General features: G+C 39.1%; 1 protein-coding gene across 1 annotated transcript in view; it reads left to right on the top strand.

Annotated features, from left to right (window-relative positions):
- C1H9orf85 (chromosome 1 C9orf85 homolog) overlaps positions 1–7,307 on the top strand; it is a 30,039-nt gene extending 22,732 nt beyond the window's left edge. Inside the window, exons 3-4 of the mRNA XM_075210981.1 lie at positions 4,099–4,212; positions 6,079–7,307. Coding sequence (XP_075067082.1) covers positions 4,099–4,212; positions 6,079–6,253 — 289 coding nt within the window. The 3' untranslated portion in view covers positions 6,254–7,307. The remainder of the gene's footprint in view (positions 1–4,098; positions 4,213–6,078) is intronic.
- Positions 7,308–19,459: the final 12,152 nt, after the last annotated feature.

Genomic DNA, 19,459 nt, shown 5'->3' on the forward strand with positions numbered 1-19,459 from the left:
TCTCCCTCATACCAGAGGTGCACTATTGGATCGAGATCTGGTGACCGTGGAGGCCATTGCAGTACACTAAACTTATTGTCCTATTTCTGGAACCACCTTGATGTGTGCTTTGAGACATGACGCGTTATTCTGAGGGAAGGATTGGTAAACTGTGGCCATAAAGGGATGCACATAGTCAGCAACAATACTCAGGCTGTGGCATGTCTCATTGACAAGGTGTTTTTTGCCCACAGTACTGCCGCTCACTGGATCTGTTTTGCTTAGTACATGTTTCTCTGTAAACTTTACACTGTTGTAAATGCAAATCCCAGGAGATCAGCAGTTTTTGAGATATTCAAACTATCCCATCTGGAACCTGCTATCATCACAACAATATATACAGTATAATGTATGTGTGGGTATTTTTATTATCAGATATATATAGATTTGTAAGGTGTCATAGTGCTCTGCAGCGCCATATAGTAGGGAAAACAGAAAATGCATAATCGGGGACAAGGAAAACAAAATAAATGCAGATATGAAAAAACAGGGTATGGAGGGCCCTGCTCATTAATGAGCTTATATTCTAAGTGGAAGGGGGCATAGCTGAAACAAGAGGAGCACATGTGGCTCAGTGTAGAGATTGAGACATTTGTGAGGGTGCATTAGTGTGAATAATATCATCTGGGATAGGGTAAGCTCTAAAGAAGAGATGGGTTTTCAGAGTGTCTAAAGATTTTAAGGCTGTGGGAAAGCCTGATTGGGGATTAGAGAATTCCATAGGTGGGTAGCAGCACAAGAGAAGTCTTGTAGGCGGGTGTGAGAGGTGTTTAACAGAGACTAGACAGGGCGCAGGTCAGAGGTAAATCTAAGAGGACGGGAGGGATAGTATTTTGATATGGGATTTCAGATGTATGAAGAGGTGGTGTTGTTGAGCACTTTGTAGGTAAGGGTGAGTGATATGAATTCAATTCTGGTAGGAATACAGTGAAAAAAGTAAACGGCCAAGAACAGAGCTTTGTGGGACCCTGACAGATAGTGGGAGTGGACGGAAGTATGTGTTAGTAAGTATTAGGTAGAAATACTAAAGGAGCAGTTTGAGAAGTAGGAATTTGAACTAGGATAGAACTGTGTCATGAAGGGCAATGGATTAAAGGTTTTGTAGGAAAAGTGGGTTATCAACAGTGTCAAAAGCAGAAGAAGATTATGGCAGAATGATTATGGAGAAATGACCCTTAGACTCTGTAGTAAGTAGATAATTGATCACTATTGTGAAAGTCAAGAATGGAGTTAGAGAACAGAATGACAGGCATTTGTACACTAATCTCACCTTACTTTTCTCTCCTGCCATTCCTCTCTGTCAGTCGCTATATTGACTCCTCGTGGCCTACAGAATTAAATTTAATTTTCTCCCCCTCACCTTCAAAGCTCTCAATCAATCCTCTCATGATCTCCCATGTCCTATCAGGTTAGCCTCAACCTTCAAAGGCTTCCAGCATCCCCTTAAGACTCATTTCTTTATCCAAGCCTATCAGTCTTTCTCCTAACTTCCTTGTCCCGGCTTTCACCCCCACTCCCCCAATCGATACCACCCTATTTGTGTCTTCCCCCTTTCCTTTAGGATGTAAGCTCTCATGAGCAGGGCCCTCTTTCCTTGTGTTCTCCTTCTACTATCCCTTCTGTACCTTTTGGCCTGCTTCCCTAGCCCTGTTTTCTTAAGCTCAGACCTACTTCACACTGGTCATTACCATCACTCTCACTCATTTTCCCGTAAATAATTTGCTCTGTATATTATTTGTTTATTCATTATGTCTCGTCTTTGTATTTTGTATCATGTTTCATGTAATGTGTTATGCATCATTGTGTTCTGTGTATGTCATGTTCGGCGCTGCAGACCTTTTGTTTTGCCTTATAAATTAATAAAATATGATGATGGTAATAATAATAGATTAGTTGGGCAAAGGGAAGGCGAGAAATAAGGCAGCAGGTGGTGAGAGAACAGTTTAATTGAAAGCAGGTTTCTTTAGAATTGGTGAGATGAGCGCATCTTTAAAGAGGATGGAAATGTGCCAGTGGAGAGAGACAGGTTGAAGAGATGAACCAGAGGTTGGCATGCAGTGGGGAGAGGTAGCGGAGAAGTAGGAAGGGAATAGAGTTGAGGAGACAGGTTGTAGGTTGAAATGAGGGGTGTAGAGTCTTCAGTTACTGGAGAATTATAGTTGTATCACGGAATGGAGGTAAAGTGGGTGGAATCTGGTATAAGGAAATATCTTGTCGATTTTGTAGGTGACAAAATCATGGACTGTGAGTAGAGGGGAGAGGAGGTGCAGGTGGGCCGAAAGGTGAGTTGAAAGTGGCAAAGAAGCGATGTGGTCTAGAAGACTGGGTGGATATTAGAAAGTTGAAGTATGTTTGTTTGGCAGTTGAAAAGGAAGTACAGCAAGACAAGGTTTTCTCCAGTGGCGCTCTGCAATGCTGGAGTTAAAGCCGCATTGTCTAGGGCTGAAGTGAGTGTTTGGTTATAGATACAGGCAGCCGGATTAGGGCAGGACAAATGTAGTCAGAGGAGAAAGTAGTTGTTTTAGTGAAAATGAGAGGTGTATTGGGTTAAGAGCACTTAGGTGACTCTGTGTTAGTGCTGGAGTGAGGACATGAGGTAAGGTGAGGATGAAGGCAAGGAGGTTGTGGTCAGAAAGTGGGAAGGCCATTGTCAGGGATAAGCCCCTCTAGCTACTACCTGATTAGATATCTTATCATATATTCGAACAGTCATAAAATATATCACCTCTATTTTGTCAGGAAACCGCTCCTGAACCCCTTTATTGGTCAGAAACCGCCCGCTGCGCACTTGTGACTTGGAAGCGTACTGTAAGGGAACACACAGGATTCCAACCCAAATCTCACGCTAACCTCTTCCTCTAAGGCTACAGATTTCGCTGGTTTCTTCCCAACACAGACGCATGCTTCACACATCTCAGCAACTGCCACCAGCTGGGGTGATTTCTGCTCCTTGGTATGGAGTGGCACCCAAATTTCCCAAAATATGAACTATGAAGACATTTGCTTTTGAATCCCATATTTCTATATACCTGTATATGCTTTCAAATGTGGCCTTTCTCTTCAAGATTCTCACCTAGGCATATGGCTCTCTCATTTACATTTAGTGGTTCTTTGTGTTTACACTACCTATTGAAAGGAAGTCAATTAGGAAGTCGGATAAATGATCAAAACAATGGATGTCTGTGATCTGCATATCTTAAGCAGGTCTCCTCAACCTAATTACCTCCTACTGGGCTAATTGTTTCTTTTTTAAAAAAACATTTGGTCAAACATTTATCTTTTTTAGTTGAAAATCATGTACACTTCTATGTATCCCAATTGTAAAGCGCTACGGAATCTGCTGGCGCTATATAAATAAATGATGATGATGTATCAATGGATTCATTTGATATAACATATTTGCACTGCAGTTATCATTTATCCCTTATAAATAACTAAGTTCTCTATGTAAACGACAGCCATGTTGGGGAAACTAGAGATGGAGCTGTATCGGGAAAAGACAAGGTCAAGGAAGTGTCTATCACAGTGGGTAGGAGATGAAGTCCACTGAGAGAGACCGTAAATTAAAGACGTTTAGTAGCTGAAGATACATATCAGTGGGATTTTGAAATTGCCTAGAATGAGAGTAGGCAGGCCAAAGGATAAGAAATAAGGGAGCCAGACCGCAAAGTTGTTAAGGAATTGGGAAACTGGGATGATAAATGACAGCAGCACAAAGGTGGAGCAGATAAAATAGATGGCTAATGTGAACCTCAAAGTAAGACAGAATGCGATGGGTTTAGAGAGTTTGACTTGGAAGGTGCAGCTTGGAGAAAGTAGAATGCTTACTACACCACCTTGTCTGCAATAGGATGATGGAGAGAATAGAGGAGTTTGGAGAGAAGCACGGGTAACTGCAAAAAAGGTGCTGCAGCCCATATCAATCAATCAGATTCTAGTGCAGATTACGTAATAATGGGAACGTCTGTGCATGAGTCTTTATAAATGTCCCACACAATGTGTATTGTGATTTATGCATTGCCTTATGGATTATATTTTGTGTTTGATGTGTTTGCTCAGTGTGAAATGTCTACAGAAGACTGTGAAGGATGCGTATCATATCATATGCAGACCGTGTGCCCTTCAGCTTGAACTTTGTGCCAAATGTGGGAGCAAAGAAGAAATTGTTCTGCCGTAAGTAACAAATAGAGATTGGAATATTGGCTCTTCTGATTACTTGTGCTGATAGTATTCCTCCATACCCTTGTAGATGTCTGGCTACATTCTTTTCTGTACCACAACAGTAAATTGACTGGTGTCCAGTATGTTATAAGAGCAAGGATGGGTTTTAGAACTAGTGCAGCCTCTAACCAACCCTTTCCTACTACCCCCTCAGATAGGTATAGCATGCTGGGACTTGTAATTTCACAACAGCACAGGAAACGCAGGTTGCCAACAGCCATTTTAATCCACTATTGAGGATGAGGTGGATAGAACAGTGCAAGTGTCCAGTACCAAGATGTAGAAAAACTACCTTCCGGGCAATTGCTAACAGAACCTTCTCTTCTGGGTGCTAGTAACATACTGTTATAGTTTGTAACTATTAAAGTAACTATTTAAGTGTACTCCACTCGCCGAATATTTAAAGCTCTTTAAGATTTTGTCTACTTGTGAAGCTGACTGAATGTGACTGAGCAGTGTACTTGTACTTTTACCACTCTGCAACTTTTGAATTGAGAGATGTAATCCACTCTTATAATCATATGTGTACTTTTCTTACAGTATAGTTTGTTAGCTTTACACAAGAACCATTAACAAATCGTCAATAAATAATGCTTATTATGGCACTTCCAGGGAAACACAGCAGGAAATAGGTGCTCATTCTGGTGGGACTGTTCATGAAAAATCTGCCCCCTAGTAGTTGGTGGTGTTGTATTTATAACTCGTTTATTTACCCATCATATAAGCTGCAGCTATGCAGATAAATAAGATTGTGCTTATAAATAGGATCTCTGTCATCTTGAAATTTAATACATATGTAATTTTCATTTATTCACTGCCCTGTTGCTCTGCTTCAAAGTGAACAAACACATTCTACATTGTATAAACTTTAATAATACAGCCTACTCCTACATCCATGGTTGTCCATAAATATGAGGCAGAACAAACAGTAAAGATATTCCAGACAGTCAAGCATAACAGGTTGTGCAAATATTACAGAGAGGAAGACCATGGCACGTTGAAATGGAATTGCATTATTTTTTTCAAGTGTTTTATTGCATTATTGAGCTTGGAGAAAAGCAGTCTTCCTGTTCTGTTTTTGAAATAAAGTACCAACATTTATTCCATTTTAAGTGCTCTTGTTATTCTTTACTGTGACATTAAAGGATTCTGACAGTAGGGATAGGCTCACTTGATGTCAGTAAATAGTGCTGTGATTGTCTCCATAGCCATGTAAAGCACCAGGGATATGTCATTATTCTTTAACCCTTCCGAGACCTATCTTTGACACCAGTAGGTAGCAGAATGTAATCTCAATAGAAATGCTATGATTGAAATTCTATGAGCATGATAGTAAGATACTTGGGGGGTAAATGTATTAATGTCCGGATTCTTCAACTCCGGCGTGATCAGCGTCTTCGGCGATTAAATTTAAAGCGGCGCTGCCTTGTAAAGGGAAGTTTCCCTTTACAATGCAGCGCCGCTTTAAATTTAATCGCCGAAGACGCTGAACACGCCGGAGTTGAAGAATCCGGACATTAATACATTTACCCCTTGGATTACTCTTGGCAGCAAGTGTGTTTAGTACACTATCAAAGCAACATAAATAAATGATTGGGTTTTATTATCAAAATACATTTACAAACATGAACAGTGTTCTTATCCGGAAACAAAAATGTGTTCTCACAAATTTATTTTATTTATCTTCTTTTTGTTTTTTCGTTGTTGATTCTTTCTAGGACAATCAGTGTAAATACATAAACGTCATTGTGACTAGTTATGAATTTGTGATGCATCATAGGGACTTGAGCATGTTTATAAAATTTGTTTTCATTTTAGAATCTCAAAAGAACCAGAAAAGGACAAATCTACAGCTAGCGAAGAAGAGGCCAGAACCTGCAAAGAAGATGACTTGGATTGCGACATGGATTTGGAGTCTTCAGATGATGAACTGACTGAGGAGGAAGGAGGAGCAAATTTTAAAACTGTGTGTAAAAAACACAGCACTGGTTAGCAGCTAATGTTACAGAAGATCTCTGTAATAAGAAGCTTTTTAGAAGCAGACTCCCATTTTAAGATCAACAGCCCTTATTCAGTATGCACACATGGCCTACAAAACATTTCTATACACATCTTCTTGTATACAAGTACAAACCAATGAGAGAGCGAGACCAAGGTTTATTTAGATACAGGGCAGAAAAGAAGCAGCCAGTCAGGACTTTTCACATTTATACAGTACCTCTAGCACTATGGTAGGTTTGTGCTACGCACTATTGAAGGGCACGTTTGTCAGCCACTCTCAGCCTTATCACATTCAATACATGCAATGTATTTTCTCTCAGTCTCAGTATTTACTCTTATCATTTTTTTGTGTTTTCTTTCGAATTAAAACAAACTTGAAAAGAGGATGCGACTAGGATTCTTTCTAGTGAACTAGTCTTCTGGGGTCCACCCCAACGCTGCAAAGAGGAGGCAAACCAGTAAAGAATAAGAATACGAATGTGTGACTGCGAAGGAACATGTGACCGTCTTTCTTTCACAGGGGTCATACATTTATAGAGAAAAAAAAAACAAGGTACAGAGGTACCACTGAATATAACTGTTTACTATCCCTAGCCTTACTGCCTCAGAGCACCAGTGTCATGTGCTCATGTAGTGGTCACTGGTGAGAGTATTAGTGTCAGCATTTATAGAACTGGAGCCTGGAAGAAAATTATTGCCTGTCTAGACTGGACACTAGACTTGGGACCACTTCTCATTAAGTTGTATGGAAAGATACATGAAATGCAATAATGAGACCCATCAAAAGCAACTTCTGGTGTTTATGAATATACAGTCTTCATAAATGGCCATGTCTTTCTAAATAATAAAATGGCAACATATCCATTTCTTTGCAAGAAGTTTGGCAGAGGGGGATAACTCTTTTAATGTGTACAACTCAAAATGTATATGCATTTGAGCTCCTTTATTGAGTGACCGATGTACTTTACTGGTTTGTTATTAACTCTTTATTACTTCAAGATTCTATAACTCGTATTCTTGTAATTAAAGGTGATATGGATTTTTTTATATGTTTTCTTTCTTTTTATTCTGGCCTTAAGCTGAAATTCTTAAACCTGGAAAAGACCAGCAGAAAAAAGTACATTATTTATGAATGTCTTTCCTTTGCCTTACGTCTATGACATGGTAATATGCCCAAGACTGACAACTTGCAAAAGTTCTAGGGGTGTTTTTTTTTTTTGTTACAACAGTGGCTCCTGAGCTATTGTAGTCGAGGTTTCTGCTGTACAACTTTTATTGGATATATTATAACATTATTGCTAGTGTCAACGTTACTTTTTGTATTGAATTTTTGAATTCTGACAATTTGTGACTGGACACAACTTTAGCTTACTTGTTAAGGCTAGAAGAAAAGGGCATTGATCCTCTGCACTCTCCGGGCCTGAGTCATTAAGGCACATGTCTGCTTATTTTAAGTCTATCATATGCAAAATCAGTCTGTGCACGTCCACAACAAGCCCATATGCCAGAAAGCAAAGCCCTGTCCGCTTCATCTTCGTTTGCAATGGAAACTTACTACAGCCTACGGTTTTGGGGAGGGAATGGGGCTGGCAAGGGGCATTTGGCTGTAGTCAATTACAATAAGGGCATGCCAAACTTGAGCGCAGGCAGTCACGTCCAAATCAAACGCTGGGCATCTCAATGTACTTTCTTTTTGTGTCGTCTCTCTTGCCTCGGCTGTAGGGATAGTCTAATTCCTGAGTCCTAGTTATGTCAGTATTTTATGCATGGCTATGGCATGTGTATGCAATCAGGAGCAACTATGCTATCTGTTATGTACAGTAGACATTAAGGACAACCTAATGTTTTTCCAAGGGGAGAAAAAAACAATTATTTAAAAATTTCGATATATAATCATAAATTACTATGGGCCTGATTCATTAAGGAGCTTAGTCAAGAAATTGAGTAAGTTTTCTTACTTAAGTTTTCTGGACAAAACCATGTTACAATGCAAGGGGTATAAGTTAGTTTCTTATTTTGCGCATAAGGAAAATACTGGCTGTTTTTTCATGTACCACACAAATACTTGATATGTTATTTGTACTCTGAAATATAAAGTTGATATTTGTGTGCTACATGAAAAAACACAGTATTTTCCTTATGTGCAAAATAAGAAACTAATTTATACCCTTTGCATTGTAACATTGTTTTGTCCAGAAAAAAAGTTCCTTAATGGATCAGGCCCTATATTGATGACAGGTTAACAGTAATTGCTTAATATTTTTTTTTCTGTGTGTTCTTTTGAGATTTTATATTCCACATGGGTATTGTACGTGTCCTGCAGTGTCTGGTCTAGTAGAGCAGAGTAAACCTACACCTGTAGTCAAACCACACATATCTTTTTAGATCCGTTTCTTGTTGACTTCAGGAGTATGCATAGCCAATTTACGCTTGGTTGCGCTCCGTATGTGTGCCTTGTATGAGTGCCTAAATGACTCAGGCCCTCCATGTATAAACTGGGGTGCAAGAGGGTGTTGCCCCACATTACATAAACAAAAAAACATATATATCTGTGTATGTGAATATTATTTAAATTACAGTTATCCTTGAGTTTCTTTTGGCCACATAGTTTCAAACTGATGGGGAGTGACATCTAGTGGACACTTTGTTGAATTTTACTCAACTGAGAGAAAATCTAATCACAAATTGATATCTACAGCAAAATTAATGGGAATGATTCAATATTCAGAAGAATATAATACAGTGCTCAAGAATGATTGAAAGGCTACATTTTCATAAGCCTTTGTGCAGCCCACAAATCAGCTGCCTCCATTGTATATAATTATTATATATTTAAATAGAATATGTTTATTGTGTTATTTTACTACCTAAATCTGGCTTATTATAGGGCCAATCGAGAAATATAGTGTGTTGGAAGTACAGATCATTGGAATTTTTGACATTTTGATACTGCGCTTCAAACTAGTGTTTTTTCGTATATGTTTTTTTTTTTTTTTTTTTTTTTTTCCCTCCCCCCCTCCAGAAAAACAAAACTACTTTCCTAGTGGAACTGTAAGAACCTTATGACATGAATGATGAGTGAATTGTACTGTATGTACTGATGACTATTATAATGATCTTGTGTACGTTTTGTGTTTCAGTCCCTTAAGTTATTATCCGTAGTACATGAAGTTTTCCATATATACATTTTTCACCAAATCCATTAACCAGCTATAAGTCTCCCAAAAGTTGTAGAGGATGGCTCAGGGACCTGATGCTTCCAAATTTTTTTCAGAAGAAAGCTATGATCTCAAGAGCCCAAAATGGTTGAGCCATCACTAAGAAAGATATACATGTCCTGTGCTGTAGCTGTGAAAAAGAATGGCTTGAGATAAGCATCTGAACACTACTAAGGAGCTAACCTGTGAGATTGCCTCTCTTGATGTGAGGTTTCATGAGACGAAATGCGTTAATGTCATGGCAGACCACTGCTGCAGGTATTCCAAATGTTTATTGTCAATTAGGCCTTATTAAATGCATAAAATAGGGCAAGACAAATAAGAGTTGCCTCAAAGTAGTGCTATAGATAGTTTAAGACCTGGCAATGTGTCTACTTGACTTGCCTTCTTTCTCCCATATCTACCCAAGTCGACTTTGGAGCTCATCAAGCCTGACAGAGAGAAGTAATGCCCAGTGTGCCATCCAAGTGGCGGTCCTTGTTGCTTCTCAGGAGATCCACACTGCTGGTTTTTCTGCCTTACTTGAAATGAATGAAGTGGCCAAACTTACAGAGCTTCCAGGCTAAACTGGATATAGGAAATCTAATAGGGTTTCCCTTTTGAAGCCTATTCTAAAGAACAATGATCGATTTTTATAATATCTAAAATCTATCCGAACAGGATCCATTCCTTTATAGTTCTTGAAATCCCACCTCTGAAATTAGATTCCTCTCTTCAGCCTGCCTGTACACCAGCACCTAGTCTGGAGTGGTCTGCAACTTGAGGAGAACTGTAATTGCTTATAATGTTCTGGCTCTAAAACTATACTTTTAGTTTTTGGCTCATCTGAGCTGTCCCACTACCTACTGTTTGTAAACATGCATTTCAACCTTTCTGGTTTTTGCTTGTTACTTCAGGTTACACATAACAGAACTTGCACCTAACCTTGTACAGGGAGCCGCTGAAACTTTAATGGATTATAGCTATTATTGATTCTTTATGTTCCAATGTCTTACTTATATAAAATATAAACTCTACTATATTCTGTATGGCTGCATATCCAAGACCTACAAACTTTTCGTTCAACCCTCTAGTTCATTATTTGTCATCTCTGGTTAAACAGAATAGAGATCTCACCAATTAATGAGCTCCTGACATTTCTCACCCAGACTCATCCAACAAGCTACTGAACTTTTTTTCTATTGGTACTATAACTGTCCTTATGGTTCATATAAAGGTGACTCTTACATGCTACAATGGCTCATAGAATACAACATCTGCAAAGTTCCCTAGAATTTAATAAACCTTTGTCTATCTACACTTTACTCTTCCCCTTTCCTCTGTCTTCATGCTGCATCATAACCTTGCCCATCCCTTTTTCTTTTCCTCCATTTTTTTCCACCTACCTCTTCTTTCCTTCCCCTCCTCTCTTGTAAAGGGTATATTATAGCTTTTCTTTTTTTTGACCTGGTATTACTGCATATTCGTCAATATCCCTTAGCTACCATTCAGAAGCAAGACTGTTACTCTTATCCTTATTCCCACTTGTAGAAAAATGCATTTCCTAATGATTGGTCACTTTGTTACCTGCAGCGAATTATTTCCTTTTCCTGGGATTTAGCTAGGTGTCTTATGACATCCTCTTTCCAGTGTTTGCTCTCCAGTTTTGTTTGCTTGTTTTAATACAGTTTTCCTTAACAAGGATACAGCTAACCTAACCTCCCAGATAATTCTCAAAAATGTTATGAGATCTCACTTGCTGATTTATCTTGTGGATGCCTTCTCTAACCTAAGCACAGGGATCTTACTTTGTACTCCACACCCCATCCCTCTTACAGCTGTATAGTTTAGATTTTCCTCAGCAACTCTTTGGATGGAATATTGTGCTGAGAAGATATGGAATCAATCACTTGGATGGACTATGCCATGATCGATTTTGTTTTGCAACAACCGGTTACTGGTGTGGTAATGCAAAAAAATTACTATAGTGCAGACTCCTTATGAGATTCATTTATATTTTTAACATTCTCTCTGATGGTGTGGGCTACACAAAAGACCTTCTCATAAAAGCCACCTAAAAAAAAAAAGTTAAGAAGACCTAGGAAGAAAGCCATTAGTTCTGTAAAGAAATCGACAGTCTTAATTGACTTGACACAAAAGTCTGCTGAGATGGCAACTAATCCAGGAGTTTATAGCATTTACAAATTTTCTTGGATATTATTAGCTTCTGATCATACCAGCTTAGAATAGTACCTTAAGGAACCTATTACCCAGGATGATCTGAATTTGGCCATAATCCATCTTAAAACTTCTTGGCTCCTCCGGGACCAGATGGTTTCACAGCTACATATTATAAGCATTTTAAGGAAATATACAATGCAGCTCTTTTCGATTTTGCTTCTTTCACATCTGATCTGCTTTTAGCTACTTTTGTGGTGATCCATAAATCAGGTAAAATTGTCCAACTGTGCCAGCTACAAATCACTTTAATTATCAGACATTAAGCAATTAGCTAATGTCACGGGCACTAGGAGGTTTACCCAGAATTCACCAGGTGTAGCCTTACTCACCAGAGGCGCGGAATCTAACACAGTGGCTGGTCTTCTCCAGGAACTCCCGCAAGGAAGTATGGTTTTTAGCGGCTGCCACTGTGCAGGTCGCGGCCCTCTGGGGAGTGTGGTGAATATACAGAACTACACAAACTGAATGTAAGAAGGAATGTCAATGATATAGATACATAGTCTCTGAGCATTGGAAACAATGGTAACACGGCAGAATAATGAGCAGTAATAATAATGGGAGGAGAGAGTTCCAAAGTGCTTAGCACGCAGGTGGCATACAACAGGCAGATACTTGACAACTGGAGAGAGTCTATGAGAGCAGCCAATCATACAGTGTAGTAAAAGAGTCGGCGACTCGCAGCTATACTACAGAGGCACTAATGACCTTAGTCCCAAAAATAAGCAACATACAAGGTAGTAAAGTAAGCTGTCTGCGGCTGGCTGGAGAGAAGACTTGTCCAGGAGCAGGTAAGATATAAGGTAGCATGGAGCGGTCTGCGGCTGGCAGGTATTACCACTGATGTGGAGAGAAGACTTGTCCAGGAGCAGGTGGCGTCCACAACAAACGGATAGCATAAACAGGAACAGGAAACTACTCGGTGTCTCAATGGAATGAGGACCAAAAACAGGCAAAGGTAATAGGGCAACAGGTGCCTTAAGTAGTGAGAGGTGATTAATTATCCAAAGAGAATAGGAGCAAGGTTTTAACAGTCCGTGGGTCTGCACATGCCCAATCCTTTGGTCAAGATGGCAGACGGCGCAAGACAGGCGCCTGCAAGAGAGAGAGAGAGACCCATGTCTAGAACAAGAGGAACGAACAGTCCGGTGACTGACAGCTAAAATCCTTTGCCAACTGACTTACCCATGCATGCTATTCAAACCAGCTTTATCCCTAATACAGTGTGACAGACCACATCAGATGCAATATCCACTTCATCCAGATTTCTTCCTACACTAATAAACCAGTTTTAGGCTTCTCTGTCAAAGTGGAAAAAGGCATTTGACAGTAGGTTTGAGGTCTTTACAGGCAATCATTAAATCTTTTGTACTTTCAGAAACATTTATAATTGCTTTCTTTCTCAACTGTGTCTTCACAGGACATGTCTTTTCTTTTCCTTGTATGAAATGTTCTGTGACGGGTATGTTTTCTTTCCCCTCTACTTTTTACGCTCTATAAACATAAAATATCCCTATTTGCCAATTTACATTTTTTTTTCTATTTTTATGAACCCATGATCTCCCTAATCTATTTTGGGAGTTGGCACAATTTGGATGGATGTCTGGTTTTAAAAAGTAAACCTGAGGCATTGAGCATACAAGCACCATTTCAAAAACTTTTATAGATGAACTTTGACTTTAAATGGCAACGCTGTTTCCTAAAATTATACCGCTGATAAATTGTACCAAGTAAACTTCCAATCCTTCTTATCAAAGGTGAAGCTCTACCTTCACAACTGATCTATATACCCTGCCTCATGGATTGGCTATGCAGCCAAAAAGGATGCCCTCCCACGATTCCTAAACTTAATTCGGGCTCCACCTATTTCTATCCCACATAAAGATTCAATGGACCTCCAGAAACATCAAGCATTTTATTTGAAATAATCAACCCCATCAGTAGGGACTTATTAATCTCCGAACAGATAGAGAGGTCTTGCAACTACCTAAATACCTCAAAGCACTGCGAATAAACCAGCCTCTTTTCTTATATAAGAACTCTGCTTCCTGCCAATGCACCAGTCTTAAAAATGCAATACTTTACTCACTACAGACTATATACTTTGGCTATCTCATTTTTCACATTTCAAGACATAAATTCCAGACCATCACTTGTTTTTGTTCTCCAACTTTTTGAACAGTTCTTACTATCCCAGGCCACATTTCAGTTTTGTCTCCCCTCCGGCACATCCGACAATATACTCCTGAGTTGCAAACTAAAAATTTCCTTTAGTGATCACCCACAGCTTTCTGCAGAATAAACACCTGCTATGTTTTGGCTGATTTATTAATGTTTTGTTCTCCAAGAGCAGCTGAAAATTCTTAATGCTCTCTTCATATATAGGCAATTGGCGTTTTAGCCAACAGCCTCAAACTTTTGGAATATGCAAGATCATGTATTCAAATCCCTCTGCAAAACCCTTTATTCAAAAGCTCTTATGACTTTTTACTCTCTGTTCCTACCATGTAAAAGTGCACCAAAACTCTGCACATACTTTAATGGAAACCTTGGCTAATAATTCCTTGCAGTGCAAGGACTGAAATCAGTGATTAATGCAACAGCTATGTTCTATAAATACAACCCTAAAAGCAAATGGATACAAAGTACTTATGGACTGGTATCAAACTTCAGTCTATCACTTCAACTGTCTTTATGGAGTACACATTGTAAAATGGCTTCTTACCTATCTGTTATTTGACACATTTTACTTATATTATGCTCCGTTTATTATTTTGCTTATCTTCTCTAAGAAGGTAATCCTACTGTTGCCACCGTTTCACCTCCATTCCAGTATTGTTGTTGTCACATTGCTGACAACTCCCATTAAAGAACCACTCGGCTGGGGCAACTATTGGAAACACCCCACATCCGCCCAAGTCCTGAGAGGACTGGAAGTGAGGTACAAGTTGGAATCAAAAGAGTGTAGATGGACAAAGTCAATGGATTGGAGATGGTAGAATAGTGAGGGACAAAGTAGAGATTGGAGATGGTAGAATAGTGAGGGACAAAGTAGAGATTGGAGAAGGTAGAATTGTGATGTACACACAAGTCGTCTTCAAAGCACGAGCAGAGAAATCCAAAACATAACTTTGCTCCTGCAAAGGTTTGGTAGAACTGGGGTACTTAATAAATGCTACAACCAGGGGTGATAAACTATTCTGATTGACTTGACCTTTTCACTGGAGGGCCAGTGGTAGAGAAAGCTGTGCAGTAATCCAGGTGTGGTGTCTAGCTAGATTTCTGTTCTTAGCAGAGTGCTGATTACTAGAACTGAGAAAAGGTATTTGTAGTTGTCCTCTGGAATCCTCAGTTATCCTCTTAATTTAGAATAAACACTTGTTTATGAACAAGTGTTAAAAGGTTATGTCCGTTATGTGATTTTATGTTTTATCTATATAACTGAGTGACATTTGACCATTTGGGAATAAAAAGATTGCTGTATAGGGGAGATCAGTTGGTGGAGAATGATTAGATTATTGATAGCTCCACTAAGGGCAGTTCCTGGTCATGAGCAGCTTTCCCAATCTTCCTGCTATGCTGTGTCAAAAAATGCAGTACAGCCTCTAGAAGGTACACAAATTGCCCTGAATTAACTTTATTTTTTTTTTTGAAAGTACTATACATCGAAAATTTTATATTTTTTTCAGTAGTGCTCAGCTTATTTTTGTTACTTGCCTTTTATTTATTCTCTCTCCCATTGCCGGCAGCCATTTCCTAGGGCAAGTGGTTTACTTTGGCAAAGATAATTACAAACCGATTCAGTGGGGTTTCCAGCAGTGTAAACAGAAAGATTATCCTTTCCACTGTAGCTTGTGATAGAGAATTAAAAAATCTAATTACAATTTTTTATTTCTTTTTAAAGCAGAGTTGACCTCACAAAGCTTAGTTTTTTCCAACTGCATTCATTAATAATTTGGGCTGCTGACGGCAGAAGCATATCTGGGAAATGGAATGTCAAGAGCCAGCCACTGTGTCACTTTGCATAAGGTGGAGGGAGATAACACTTGACTTCCACCATACAAACTATCTGTGGAACTACGTCTAACAGGAGACCTTGATATACAATAGTTGCTGATTAGGTCTTGTACTGAAGGAGAAAAGGAAACTATACAGCTGATCAAACTATTAAAAGGAAGGAGATGACATCACGGAGCTGTCTGCAACGGTGAGGTTCCCTGATATCCAGTGTCTGGGCTGTTTGTTGAAAGATTCAGGGACGATGTGTTGGTGACATAAAGTACTATTATCCTCCCGTGATATCTAGGAGGACAGTATATTATGCATAAATGACGTTAAATAATATAGCAAACAGGAAAGCTTCTCCTGTATTTGAATTGTCTTTATTTTATTATTGCAGCATGTCTTTCAGCATTCAGGATATTTCTAATATGAATCATAATTTGTTCCCATTTTATTTGGACACACCTTTTCCATGTAGGGTATTTTATGAATGGTTACAGATTGTTTTGTCTCCTGTTTTGCACTATGTCTGTAGTTTGAATTTAATATATGTTTCATCTTAGATGTTTGTTGTTGGGGAAAATATAATTGGGCCAAATTGCCACAGGTGTTTAATGTGTAAGGTCACGGTCCCTGACCTAGGTAAAGTCATATGTAAATAAGCACCTGTCTATGACTTTCTGTTTTTATTCTATTCCTGCTGTTCTGCATCAGACCCTAGTTATCCCTTCCGTTTTTACCTCTCCAACTAATTTCCTCAAAGGCTTCCTACACTTTACAGCTGTCATGCTGACTAGTCGAAATATTACTAGGACATTTAGAAAATTAAAGGATAGATCTAATCCAGTACACCCAGTGACAGAACTAAAAGTGAAAATAAAAAACATCCACCCACCTGGTATGAGATATGTATGTGATAGAGGTTTTTTTTGAGGAATTACAGCAATCCCAGATCTTCAATATATGCACTTTAATAGGCAGGGGTGTAAATTTGACCTCAAAACTATTCGGAGTGCTGCTTCATGATGTAGGTATGCCCAAATCGACTTTAGGTGGGGCAACGCATGCTCCACTGTGTAGCAATTTTGCTCTACTGGTATAAGGAAGGGGCACTATCAACGTGCAAGGGTAGCGGCCATCAGTTTAGAAAGCACTAGGCCACACTTTAATTGATCTGCTCATCTTTAAACACACCCAGGGGAGTATTGGGACCTTGAAGTTGCCCTGGAAAATACCTCATGTCATATGTAAGTTGTGAATTTTGGGTCAAATTGGCATTAGGTGGGGCCATGCATGTCTGCATCCCTAAAGTGGGGAGTGGATATGACCAACATGCAAGGAAAGTGGCTATTGATTTAAACAGCTCTAGGTCATCCTTCAATCCATTCCCCTTCAAACACTTCAGCAATAGACATACCATTGGTAGATCCATGTGACTACCCCTTCACAAGCAGAGTAATCTGAAGTGGGACAGTGTCCCAGGACTGTCAACAGAAATGTGACTGTTGACAGGCTGCTGCTCTCTCCTATCTGCTTCTAAATATATGACTACCTACTGCTGCTAGTGTTTTAAGCTCTAATGCTGCTTGACTGAATCCTGTAATGTTGGGGCCTTGTTTGGAAAAGGGATAGGTACTAATAACCTACTGGAAAGCTGAGCAATAAATGAACACTAGTCTTCCATCCACCAACCGGACCCAAATTTTAATCCGTAATGCCCACATTTATAAATAAGTTGATTTACCTCCAACAGGCCTCAACATTCAATTTATAACATGCACATTTAATAAATAGGCCACCTTCCCTCCCCATTCAGCCCTAACAGGGAATTAATACCATTCACATTTAATACAATTATCCTGCCTTGCATTATTAGCCCCTAAAATTTCTTACTAGCCCCACATATAATAAAAGCAACACAATATTAAATGAATAGCTACTACATTCCATGAATAGCCACACTTTACATTAATACAACACTGACCTGCACTACTGTGGGAGGCATTCTTTCTTTGCCACTGCATGTGTAGAATGGCATATTGACAATTTTATTTTGCTCTGCAGATAACTTTGCCTGGATTATTTTTTCTTGACCAAGGTAAAAGGTGTTTTTTTTACATTTTTGTTTTCCTGACCTAAAAACACTATGTACTTTTACATAGGCTTTACCAGATGACGTATAGGAATTACTATCATCATGACTGGTGTCAGCAGCTGCTTGGTGCTCCTGCTCTTCTGTGTACGGCTGTGAATCTATTTTTGATAACACCATACAATTTGACTGCAAATTCAGAAAAAAACCTGCCAGGCCTTGTATTTGTATTTCAGCAATGACAATTAGCAATGGAGCTCTTTTCTTTGTGTGTAACCTATATAACACAGTAAAATGTGACTGCAGAATTACACCAAGCCTGCCAGCACTAGTATTTGTATTTTTCTGCAATGAGAATTAGCAATGGCGCTCTCCTTTTTGTGTGTTACCTATATAACACAGTAGAATTTGACTGCAGAATTACACCAACCCTGACAGCACTAGTATTTGTATTTTTCTGCAATGAGAATTACCAATGGAGCTCTCCTGAATGTCACTGTAGACTTTCTTGAACACTGCTACCCCATCCTCTTTCAATTCTATCTACTTGGCTGACCAACTGCTCTGAATAGTGTGCTACCCCTTCTGTGTCTCTCTTTCAAATGGCGCTAGATCGCTGTGGAGGGAGGTATTTATAGATTACAAAACTTGCAAGATTCGAGATCGGACGACATTCCGACGACGTTTTGCCTCGTTTTCGAGTCCGAAAACGCAAAAGTACTGAGCCGACTTGGCTCGGTACTCGGATCCCCTAAGTTCGGGTGTGTTTGGTTCCTGAGGAACCGAGCCTGAGCATCTCTAATCTCAATATGTTTCAATTTAAACCTGGATGTAAGTACATAATTTTTTTAAAATTACATAAATCAGGAGGTTATTAATGTGTACTGCAGATGCAATGCATTTTTATAGTCTCCTACTAACATTAAAATGTTCTCTGTCATCTAGTGGCACGCATACATGTAGTTTTTAGTATAAAGACGATGCTGTGACAGTCATCACTATCAGTCGTTACTTAGACCTGTCATGTAGCTGGTGCAAATGATACGGCTACAAAAATATACTTTAAAGAAACCCAGGAATTGAATAAACCGCATCTGCATTGGCATGCCCTCTGCATGGCATTATTGTACATTACCTCGTACTGCCTTCCAAGCTGTAGACCGTCGTAAGTGTCATTAGCGTTCGGACATGTATAGGATGCAAAAGCATTCATTGTCGCAAGGTCCGTTTGTGAGCATGCACAGAGATTTTTCATGCAAGATACAGCGTGCACAGAGGCTTAAATATGAACATGAATCAGGCCATAAATGTTTAAAACTAGCTATCAAAATAAAGACCTATGTGTTCCAAAAAACAATATAAAATAGCCAGTCTTAAGAATAGAAGTGATATTCCCATTTGAAACTTTTGCATCTCAAGAGGTTAACTTAAACTCTGCAACTAAAAGAAAAGAACGAAATAGAAATATTATTATTTATTTTGGAAAATATCAAACATGATGGAAAAAAGGAGGGAGATAAATCTGGTTAGAAGTACTACAAAAAACTGTTGTTCCAAAGACCCATGGCCAGGGGCTGGCTGGCACACCACACTGGCCCATAAGTAGCGGTCCAATGATGTAGCATGGTTATCATTTTAGACAAATTTTATACAATACACAGGCAATACT

The sequence above is a fragment of the Mixophyes fleayi genome, chromosome 1, assembly GCF_038048845.1.
Source record: "Mixophyes fleayi isolate aMixFle1 chromosome 1, aMixFle1.hap1, whole genome shotgun sequence".
NCBI lineage: Eukaryota > Metazoa > Chordata > Amphibia > Anura > Limnodynastidae > Mixophyes > Mixophyes fleayi.